General features: G+C 43.5%; 1 protein-coding gene across 4 annotated transcripts in view; it reads right to left on the bottom strand.

Annotated features, from left to right (window-relative positions):
* Positions 1 to 10,686, bottom strand: part of Eif4b (eukaryotic translation initiation factor 4B) — a 30,170-nt gene extending 19,484 nt beyond the window's left edge. For all 4 annotated transcript variants that reach the window (XM_013032498.1, XM_013032499.1, XM_013032500.1 and 1 more), the window contains exons 1-2: positions 10,588 to 10,686; positions 563 to 700 (exon numbers count right to left, since the gene is read on the bottom strand). In XM_013032498.1, coding sequence (XP_012887952.1) covers positions 563 to 700; positions 10,588 to 10,600 — 151 coding nt within the window. In that variant the 5' untranslated portion in view covers positions 10,601 to 10,686. The remainder of the gene's footprint in view (positions 1 to 562; positions 701 to 10,587) is intronic.
* Positions 10,687 to 11,105: the final 419 nt, after the last annotated feature.

Below are 11,105 nucleotides of genomic sequence, written 5' to 3'. Positions count from 1 at the left end.
GCTCAAGGCTAGCGCTCTACCACTTGAGCCACAGCACCACTTCTGACTTTTACACATAACCACCCAAGATACAAAAACAGCCCAGGAGGAATAAAACAGGAAGACACAAAAATTAAGACAAAAACTTACCTTCCCAGCTATCCTGAAGGCAACGACCTTGCCCAATGACTCCTCCATGTCTCCCACCATAATTACTATTCTCATTCTTTTCTCTAAGCCATTCTTTAAACCTTAAGGTCTTACCAATAGCTTCCAGAACTAATTGTTTCTTAGCTGACAATATACAGCTTATAGGTTACACTGCAACATCACTTACAAAGTAAACAGAATTTTAGACCTTTAAGGAATTTAAAATAGTCTTACTTTTCAAATGAAGAAAATGAGGCCTATTATTGAGAAAAGTCTGTTAATATAAGAACCAGGATCAGTATGAGGCCCTCCTCAATGCTATTTCTGCTTCTACTGTAGAGTAAACCTCGATTATAATACATGAAGTTGCATAAAATAAAGACCTTCTTAGCTTACAATGATACTGGAATTCTAAGTGCAATGAAAAATTTACCATCTCCTTCCAGATCGTCTGTTTCATCAGCCCAGTTGACCGGTTTGGGGGCATAGGTGCTTCCTCCACCAGTTCCCCCATCCTCAGCCAGAAAGTCTGTTAGGGAGATAGTCTTCCCCTTCTTATTCTTCTTTTTTGCTGTTTTAGACAAGAAAAACATTATTTATGGATACTCAGAAATCTGGTTGTTGCAATGTAAGTACACTTACAAAGGCCCACCGAAAGATTAGATTTTTGGCACATTCATACCATTCAGATATAAATATAAAAGCATAATATAACATTCCAGAAAGGTTCTAATAGTAAGTAGAGGCTGAGGCAGGAAGATGTTGAATTTAAGGCCAGCCAGGCAGCACAATAAGATCTCATCTCAGTAAGTTGCAAGAGCTGGGTGCTGGTGGCTCACACCTGTAATCCTAGCTACTCAGGAGGCTGAGATCTGAGACTGCAGTTCAAAGCCATCTCCAGTAAACCACTAGAAAACTGGAAGTGGCTCTAGTGGTAGAGTGCTAGTCTTGAGCTGAAGAGCGGACCAGAGTTCAAACCCCACAACCAACAAAAAAAAGTTGCAGGAAACTGACTGAGGAAATCTAACCTAATCAGATGGTGTTGAGGAATCTAATAGGCAAATATTCTACCACTGATTTACTATATACATTCTCTCAGTCTCACTTGATTTTTTTTTTTTTTGGTGCCAGTCCTGGGGCTTGAACTCAGGGCCTGGGTAATGACTCTTGAGCTTTTTTGTTCAAGGTTAGTGCTCTGCCACTTGTACCACAGCTCCATTTCCAGCCTGTTTTGTTTTTGTTTTGTTATGTTATACACAGCTTCCTGAGCCTTGGGATGGCTTTGAACTGTGATCCTCAGATCTCAGACTTCTGAGTAGCTTGGATTACAGAAGTGAGCCACCAGGGCAGGGCCCAGTCCATTTGATTTTTTTTAACTATTTCTATTTAAGACTGGTTATTCTATTCACTGCTCCTTGGAAATATAAAATATTCTATATACGCCTTTAAAAAATTCTCCGTATAGTAATCACCAGATTTTAATTCTCCACATAGTGTTAGGTATATAAAAAGAGGTAGCCAAGTAAGAACAGCCCTACGCACGTGGTATGTATGCCTTTTTTAGGTGCTATGGAGGTTTGCATTCAGGATCTTACTCCTTAGTCTTACCCTCAACCCTATCCTATTTTGCTGTTTTGGGGATAGAGCCTGGTATTTTTGCCCCGGACCAATCATTCTATTTATACTTTCTGCATTTTTTTTTTTTGCCGGTTGTGGTCTTGAACTCACGGCCTGGGCGCTATCCCTCAGCTCCTCAGCTCTTCGGCTCAAGGCTAGCGCTCCACTACTTAAGCCACAGTGAGCCACAGTGCCACTTCCAGCATTCTGTGTTTATGTGGTGCTGAGGAATTGAACCCAGGGCCTTATGCATGCGAGGCAAGCACTATACCACTGAGCCACATTCCCAGCCCTACTTTCCGCATTTTTGCAAATGTCAGGCATGGACCACCATGTCAGCTATTGGTTGAGATAGGGACTTACTAATTTTTTGCCTGGGCTGATCTTTCTCAATTTCTGCCTCCCCGGCAGCTAGAATCACAAGTGTGAACCACTGTGACTAGCTCTATAGCACTTCTGGGGAATAGAAATCATAGTTACCAATTTAAAGAGAAGGAAAGCTAAGACTAGGAGGTTAATTATCAGATACCAGTTGGAGAGTAATTAAAACGCAGGGCCTTTTTTGTGTGTGTGTTGGCTGTAGTGCTTGAACTCAGGGCCTGGGTCCTGTCCCTGGGTTCTTTGCTCAAGGCTAGCGCTCTTAGAGACACAGTGCCACCTATGGTTTTCCAGTGGTTAATTGGAAATAGTTTCATAAGGACTTTTCTGCCTGGGCTGGCTTTGAATGACAATCCTCAGATCTCAGCCTCCTGAGTAGCTAGGATTACAGGTGTGAGCCATTGGCGCCTAGACAGGACTTTCCTTATTATATCACATGGACCCCCATCCTTGAAGTCCTGTTGCATATTACCATAGCCATGGCAAAATGTTGTTATATTCAGTGTTATTTGAATAGCTAGAATTAATATTCCCTAAATATCTTCTTCTCTACCTTACCACAATATATTAAGATATTGGCACTAAAAGGAAAGTTCAAGAAAACCTTAACAGTCAACAAATCTAGTGAGCTGACCCTGGCACTCTATCTTCAGAACTTCATGTGCATCAGAACCAGAGCTTGAGCTCAGTACCCCATCACTTGACCCATGCCTCCAACCTAGAATTGTGCTGGTTAACAGGAGACGGAGTATCCTGGACTTTCCTGCCACAGCTGGCTTCAAATCCTGATTCTCAGATCCCAGGCTCCCTTGAGTAGCTAGGTTTATAGGCAAATTGCCCAGCTTCCTCAGAACTTCTAAGATAGTACAACCAACAGTTAGTTTAGTAGAGGGCCTAAGACAAGTTCTAGAACTGACTCAACTGTAGCCACTAAATGATTAAGAAAAAAGACCTGGAGTAGTGGCACAAACCTGAAATCCTGGTCCTTCTGTGGTCTGAGACAGGATCACATATTTGAAGCCAGTCTAAGCTATATAGCAAAAATCTACCTCAAAATAAATAAAGGTGAGATGCTGGTGGCTCACATTTGTGATCCTAGTTATAATAGGAAGCCAAAATGAAGGATCTCAGTTCCAAGTCAGCCCAGATAGCAAAGTCCATGAGATATCACTTGCTTAATAGAAGGCTATTCTCCCAAATTCAACTGCTGGGAAATAAAGATGACCAGTCTGCTATGCTACACAGTTTCCTGAACATAAAATGAACCTGAAGCATTATGATCTTACACCAAAATAAAAGAATCTGGAATTATTCTGCCCTTTGCTCTGAATTTGGCTTGAATCAACTTTTGTGCATTAGGGTTTCATAATCCTTATTCTTTAGACTCTGCCCTCGTTTAGCATTTTCACTTAAGGCTGGTGTGCTTTATCACTTGAGCCACATCTCTAACTTTCATTTTTTTCTGGTTAATTGTACATAAGAGTCTCTTGGATTTGTCTGTCTGGACTGGTTTTGAACCCTGATATTCATATCTCAGCCTCTTGAGTAGCTAGGCATGAGCTACCAGTGTCTGGCAACCTCTTGACACTTTGACAACAGAAGTTTCACACTTTATTTGAAATTCAAAAATAAACTTCATAGTAAATCACATAATTTAAAAATTATTTTCAGATCATACACATGAAATTCTGAGGATCTAAAATTTCAGGCTTGCCCCCTAAACAGCAAGAGACTGTTTCAAATACAAGAAAAAAGGTGATTTTAAAAAGTAGAATAGGAAATGGCGCTGCAGCTCAAGAGGTAGAGCACTCACCTTGAGCTGAAGAGGTGAGGGATAGCGCCCAAGACCAGAGTTCAAGCCCCATGACCGACAAAACAAAAACAAAACAAAAAGTAGAATAAGGGGTTGGGAAGGTGGCTCAGTGGTAGAGTGCTTGCCTTGCATGCAAGGCAAGGGTTCAATCCCTCAGCAACTCATAAGCAGAAAGTCGGAAATGGAGCTGTGGCTCAAGTGGTAGAGCACTAACCTTGAGCAGAAGAGCTGAGGGACAGAGTCCAGGCCCCACAACTGACAAAAAGAAAAAGAAGAATAGGGGCTGGGAAGGTGGCTCAGTGGTAGAGTGCTTGCCTTGTGTGCATGAGGCCCTGGGTTTAATTCCTTAGCACCACACAAGTAGAAAAAGCTGAAAGTGACAAGTGATAGAGCGCTAGCCTTGAGCTGAAGGACAGCGCCCAGGCCCCACAACTGACTAAAAAATAAAAATAAAAAAATTAGTAAAAATGTTTGTATCATGCTGCTTATGATATTAACCAAGAAATGATGTCATCCAAATCCTTCATGCCTTCTGTTCCTCTAATACCTGGGCCAGTGCATATTTCAACAGAATTCTCGGCTCTGCAGTACTGTTTAATGCTCATTGTCCCCAGACATTATAAAGTGGCTGCAATAAATGGAGACCTCAAGATTATCAGATACAGTGTGTATAAAATATGCTTCCTCTATTTTTATTCCCAGAAATGTTTCCTATTATTACTTCATTAGCATAAAGGCACCAAACAATAGATGCTGGGAATTATAACCTAGACTAGCAGCTATTACTTGATTTCTAAAGAGAGGACACTTATAGTCAATAAAGTTGATTTGTAAACCTGAATTAGTGCTGTGGCTCAATTGGTTGGACCCTAGTCTTGAGCTGAAGAGCTGAGGGATAGCACCCAGACCCAGAGTTCAAGACCCATGACCGACCCTCCCCCCAAAAAAACCCACAAAAAAGCTAGGAGAGCAAAACAAAAACCAAAGGCCTCGAGCTCAAATCCCAGCATAGCATAGAAATGTTCACAGCAGCACGAACAATCCAAATGCCTACGATCAGATTAATACACAAAACAGTGGTATATTCATAGAATGGAGTATTATTTGGCAATCAAAAGGGAGCACTGAGACATTCTATAATGTGGATGACAGATAAAACAGCTAGTCACAAAACATTATGTATTATATAAAACTACATATAAATGTTCAGAATAAGTAAATACAAAGAAATAGAAGGGTGGCTGGGGAGAAGGGGAAGTGACTACAGAGATAAGGTGCTTCCTTTTGAGCAATGAAATGTTTTCAAATTAAGTGACGATGGCTGAATTTTCCTAAATGGTAAAGTGTCTACCATGTACCTCCCATGTTCCTTTCAATCATTAGCAGTGACCCCTACCCCAAATACCAAATTGTACACTATTTACTTAGTAATTTGTTTTTTTAAAGACAGGGTCTCACTATGGCTGGCTTTCTTCATAATTCTGCCTTAGTCTGCTGAGTACAGATATGCTAAAATGTTCAGCTAAATCATACATTTTAAAAGGGTAAATTTTATGGTATATGAATTATATCTGAATGAAGCTATTAAGTTATATATAATAGTTATTAACTGTTTCTTCAAGAAGTATATAAAAATGCAATGAATCCATACAAATAATGCTAAAAATTATACTTCTCTTGGAGGATGAAAACAAGCTTCAATGCAGTATAATGTTGAGAGGCCCCATCAACTGCACTGGACATTGACCAAAATGAACTAAAACTCAATGGCAGCGATGAGAGGGAGGGAACAGCTGATGCTATACAAAACAAAGAAATGTACATAGCACTCAATGTGGAAGAAATAACTGTATTGCAAAGCTCATAGAACTCATTAATGTTACAGACAATGATAGACAATTTGTCCTATGAAAGTTAGAATGTATTTGTAACTTTAAGCTTCACTATCTCACAATACTGTGAAATTTGGGAAATTATGTAACCACTTAATCACAATAAAAATTTTGAAAAAAAAGAGAAAAATTATTAAACAAACAACAACAACAACAAAAAACTGACATTGGGCTGAGATGTAGCTCAGTGGCAAAATGCTTGCCTAGCAAGTACAACGTCCTGGGTCAATCCCCAGTACCAAAAAAGAAAAGAAATAGTTAAGCGGGCGCCGGTGGGTCACGCCTGTACTCCTAGCTACTCAGGAGGAGGATCGAGGTTCAAACCCAGACTCTTATCTCCAATAAACCACCAGAAAACTGGAAGTGGCTCCGTGGCTTATGCAGTAGAGCGCTTGCCTTGAGCTGAAGAGCGCAGGGACAGTGCCCAAGCCCAGAGTTCAAGCCCCATGACCAACAAAAAAGAAAAGAAAGAGTTAAAAAGAATCCAAACAAATAAAAAACTGACATTACTTAGAATACAGCTTTATTCTGACAGTAGTCTATTGAATTTTTTTAAACTTTTTTTTTTTGGGCCAGTTTTTTGGGGCTTGAATTCAGGGCTTGTCCTAGAGCTTCTTTTGCTCAAGGCTAGCACTCTATCACTTAAGCCACAGCACCACTTCCGGTTTCCTGGAGATAAGTCTCTTGGACTTCCCTGCCCAGGTTGGCTTTGAACTCAGCCTCCCGAGTAGCTAGGATTACAGGGGTGACCCACTGGCACCTAGCTTATATTGAATTTTTATGTTTTTGTCTTGTCCTGAATTTAAGTATCCTCCTTTCACAGTAACATATATCATAGTATATCATATATAAGGTGGGACTGGAAATCAGGTAATCTGTGAGCAACACATAATGGCAACTTTGAAGTAATTTTTTCGTGCTTGTACTAGGGTTTGAACTCAGGGCCTTTAGTTCTTGCACAGTCTTTTCATTCATGACTAGGACTCTAAAACTATTTAACTACAAAAAGCAGCACTGCATGAAAACAACCACTGAACATCATCTTAATCAAACAAAAAATCACGTTAGCTGGCGCCGGTGGTCATGCCTGTAATCCTAGTTACTCAGGAGGATGGGATCTGAGGATTGTGGTTCAAAGCCAGCTCAGGCAGGAAAGCCCATGAAGACTCTTATCTCTAATAACCACCAGAAAACTAGAAGTGCGGGGCTGGGAAGATGGCTCAGTGGTAGAGCGCTTGCTTTGCATGCTTGAGGCCCTGGGTTTGATTCCTCAGCACCACATAAGCAAAAAGAAAAAAGCCGGAAGTGGCGCTGTGGCTCAAATGGTGAGGGCCAGGCCCAGAGTTCAGGCCCCATGATCGGACCCCCCCCCAAAAAAAACTAGAAGTGGTACTGTAGCTCAAGTGGTAGAGTGCTAGCCTTGAGCTGAAGAGCTCAAGGCCCAGCACAGTGCCCAGGCCCAGAGTTCAAGCCCCACAACCAACTAAACCAAACCAACCAACCAACCAACAACAACAAAAAAAACCCTAGGCACATCTTACATAATTATTTGCAGTTTTAAGGCATTGAAAGTGTTAATTTTTTTTTTTTGGGTCCAGTCATGGGGCCTGAACTCTGGGCCTGGGCGCTGTCCCTCAGCTCTTCAGCTCAAGGCTAGCGCTCTACCACTTGAGCCACAGCGCCACTTCCGGCTTTTTTCTTTTTGCTTATGTGGTGCTGAGGAATCGAACCCAGGGCCTCTGGCATGCAAGGCAAGCGCTCTACCACTGAGCCACCTTCCCAGCCCCTAAAAGTGTTAATTTTTATCAAACATATTTGACTCCTTATTAGTAAGGGGTGAGCAGATAAACTACATCCACTTTACAAATGAAGAAACTGGAACTAAAGAGGTAACTGGTATTTTAATATCAAAACTATTTCTGAGTACTGGTGCTCATGCCCATAATCCTGGCAAGGTAGTAAATTGAGATCTCTAAGAATAGTGAGAACCAAATCTTGGTAGAAACAACTAATAAGTGATTAACAAATGTTTCCTCAAATTAACATTACTCTATAAAAGCAACAAATTATACTGCTCTTAGAGCCTAGCCATTAAAATAAGTTTTATATGATATAATGAGGTCCTATCTCAACTGTATTGTATAGGTTAACAGAACACAGAATACTATTAAAATGAAAAAAAAATGCCAAACAGATTCAAGGAGTTTTCTGAGACAGGATTTGTTATGTAGCTTTGTCTAGTCCCCTACTACTGAGCCTCTTTCAGTCTCTGAAGTGCTGAGATTACACACGTATATCTGGGAGCCAGATATGCCCCAGCCAAATCCCTTCCTTTTTGGTGTCAGTCTTGAACTCAGGATTTGGTGCTATCCCTGAACTTTTTGGCTCAAGGCTTGTGCTCTATCACTTGAGTGACAGTTCCACACTTTGTTTTTTTACGTGGTTAACTGAGAGAAGAGTGGCTGGCCTCGAACTGATACCTTCAGAACTCAGCCTCCTCAGTAGCTAGGATTACAGGCACTGGGAACCTGCTCAAAGCAACCAAGTAAAGAATTAAATGCCATGGCTCAGTTAACAAAGTTTCCCAGAAATAATTCAATTACCCTCATTCAATACAAGTTCAAGACATTTTCTGACACTGAAAGTCATTATCAGGTTACACTGGAAACTGATACTGCTGCAAAGAGATGCTTGGTCCTGAACAGATTTATAAAATTTATAAAACTTGATCATCTATTTTCAGAGAGAAAACCCAATACCCATTTCCAACTTCTGGGTCATACTTGTAACATACACAATAGGAAAAAAATTTCTTCAAGGGCAGACCAAAATGTAACCTCATGCTTAGATACCAGAAAAAGCTATAAAGATTAAGATCTACTGAACTGAACTAAAGGAAATGAGCATTTCCAAGGGGGCAGTCAATATGATTTAACAAAAGGGATACCATTCAGTAAATCTTCTTAACCAGTTTGCATTACACTAAACAAAACTAAGCTCAGAGACTGCTATGTCTTCTACCTCTCAAAATTTTACAGAAGATAGGGAGAAGGGAAATATGACTTCTCATTAAATTATGAGACTCAACTGCCAAGGTAGAAAATCTAGGCCATGTACATACTTCACACAATAGTTAGCTTTTGGGCAGATTCTCAAATTTAGGTAGACACCATGGTATAGCCAAGTTGATAGAGTCTGGAATATCCAAGATTTTGACCCTGCCAACCAATATATGGCCTTAAGCAAATTTTGTCAGTGGGGACACAGCTGACAAAATTTCCTTACATTGCCTCAGAGGATGAACTAAAACAACATATACAAAAGTGCTTGATCAGTGACCCAATGAAACCTATGCTCTAATGTAATTCAATTCTGTCAACATTTCCCAAATGACAATGATACTCCTTTGCTTCCTTGTAATAATAGTGAAGAAAATTTCCTGGCTGTTACATGAGCGTTCAGAGACAGCCAATTCTTAGTGAATTTTCAGTAATGCAGGTTGCAGTCATGCCCGGAAAACCAATCTATATGTCCCAAACTAGAATAACCACTAGATGTTACAAAGCCCAGGGGTACTCGGCTACAAATGCAGGTAAACTTAAATGGCAGAGACAATCCAAGTTCTTGTTTTTTTTTAATTTAAAGGCACTCTACCACTGAAGCCACACTCAAGCAACCCGTTATTTTAATAGCACTTCTAAAAGTTTTATTAGTGGTCTAAGAAAACGAACCCTACACCGGAATTCAACTAGAATGGAAGCTCCCCAAGACAGGGATCTTCTCTTGTTCACACTTAAAATTGGGCTGACATACGGTCCGCCCTCAGTAAAAACATACTCCTACTCCTAAACAACAACAAGCTACGTCTAAGAGTAGGTGAACAAGGCTGGGGCGAAATCTAGGTGCTCCTTCCTGCCTCCTGTCCTTTTTGACACGTGGGCGCCAACCATGCTGGGTTCTCTTACCTCCAACTAACTCTAGCAAGTGCCAACCTCCAGACCTAACCTACGTTGTCACGGAGAGAAATACGGGGTGGGGAGGGGAAGAGAGGGTGGGCCACACTCCCCGAAGGGGGGTTAAAAAAAATAAAAAAGAAGCACTAAAGCCCAAGGACGTAACTGAGCGCAACCCCGGTGCGTAAACGCTTTCTCCCCCGCCCCCATCTGGGCTCGCAGCGCATGCTTTCCAGGCGCACCGTCTCACCACTACCCTCGGCTCTCCGACCGCGCACGCGCACCGCCTTCCCCCCGCCCCACCACCGACTCGCGCTCGCGTTCTAACTGCCCCCCCTCACCCCTGCCCCCCCCCATGCCCGTCCGCAACGGCCTCGTGCCTCGGAGATCCAGGCGAGGGTGCACCCGTCCGCGCGCCAACCGCCTCCTCCTTCCTTCCTCCACGCCTGCACGCGGGCGCCGGGCTCTCCTCTACGAGGAGGCCTCGCGCCCCCCCCCTCCCCACGCAGGTCTCCCTGCGCCGCCGCCTCCTCCAATTCCAGCCAGAGCCCACCATTACGGCCCACTCCAACCTCGCGCAGACGGGGTGAAAAGGGTGTGTGGGGGAGGGGAAGGGCACCTTCCCGTCTCCCCCCCGTAAACATCCTGAGGCGCTAACCCAACACGGCCATGCCGCCAGCCTGCCGCAGCCCCCGAGGCCGAAAGGAACCGGTGCCACCCGCTCCCCGACTCCAGCAAGGAGTGGACTAAACCTAGAGGGTAGTTTCAGAGCCCGGTCTTTAGCCGCGCTCGGCCGCTCACTCACCTGAGGCCGCCATGTTGGGAGAGGGAGAGAGAACGCAAAGGACCCGGATGAGGCAATCACGTGATTATAGCGGGCGCGTCGGACTCGGAGACGCGAAACCGGGAGGGGGCGGGGAGCTGAGGCCTGAGACTGGAGGCGGGGCGCTGCTGCTGTAGGTTCGTAAAGCAGCGCGAGGAGGTGGCGCAGCGTCCGACGGGAAGACCAACGCGACATGTGGCCAAAGGGAGGGGTGGAGCCTGAGCTGTCGCGAAACCCCACGCTTTACGTAGGGCTGCGCGTGGCCGCGGGGGCCGGCTCTGTGCCCCGGGCGGAGACTCGGTGCGCCGACTTCCGGCTAGTGGTGGTGGTGGGGGGTGGCGTCTCCGGGGTCTTCCGGAGGGGCGGGCCTGCTGCTAGTTCCATGGAATCGAGACGCGTTGGAATCTAGAATGGCTGTGCCATAATTGATTTTTTTTTTTTTTTCTGAAAGGAAAAGATTCCGAGTTTCTTCTGTAAGCCACTTTCTGTAAGGGGGGCAA

Source organism: Dipodomys ordii, unplaced genomic scaffold, assembly GCF_000151885.1.
Source record: "Dipodomys ordii isolate 6190 unplaced genomic scaffold, Dord_2.0 Scaffold155, whole genome shotgun sequence".
In the NCBI taxonomy this organism is placed as follows: domain Eukaryota; kingdom Metazoa; phylum Chordata; class Mammalia; order Rodentia; family Heteromyidae; genus Dipodomys; species Dipodomys ordii.
This window is presented reverse-complemented; position numbering and strand designations above follow the sequence as displayed.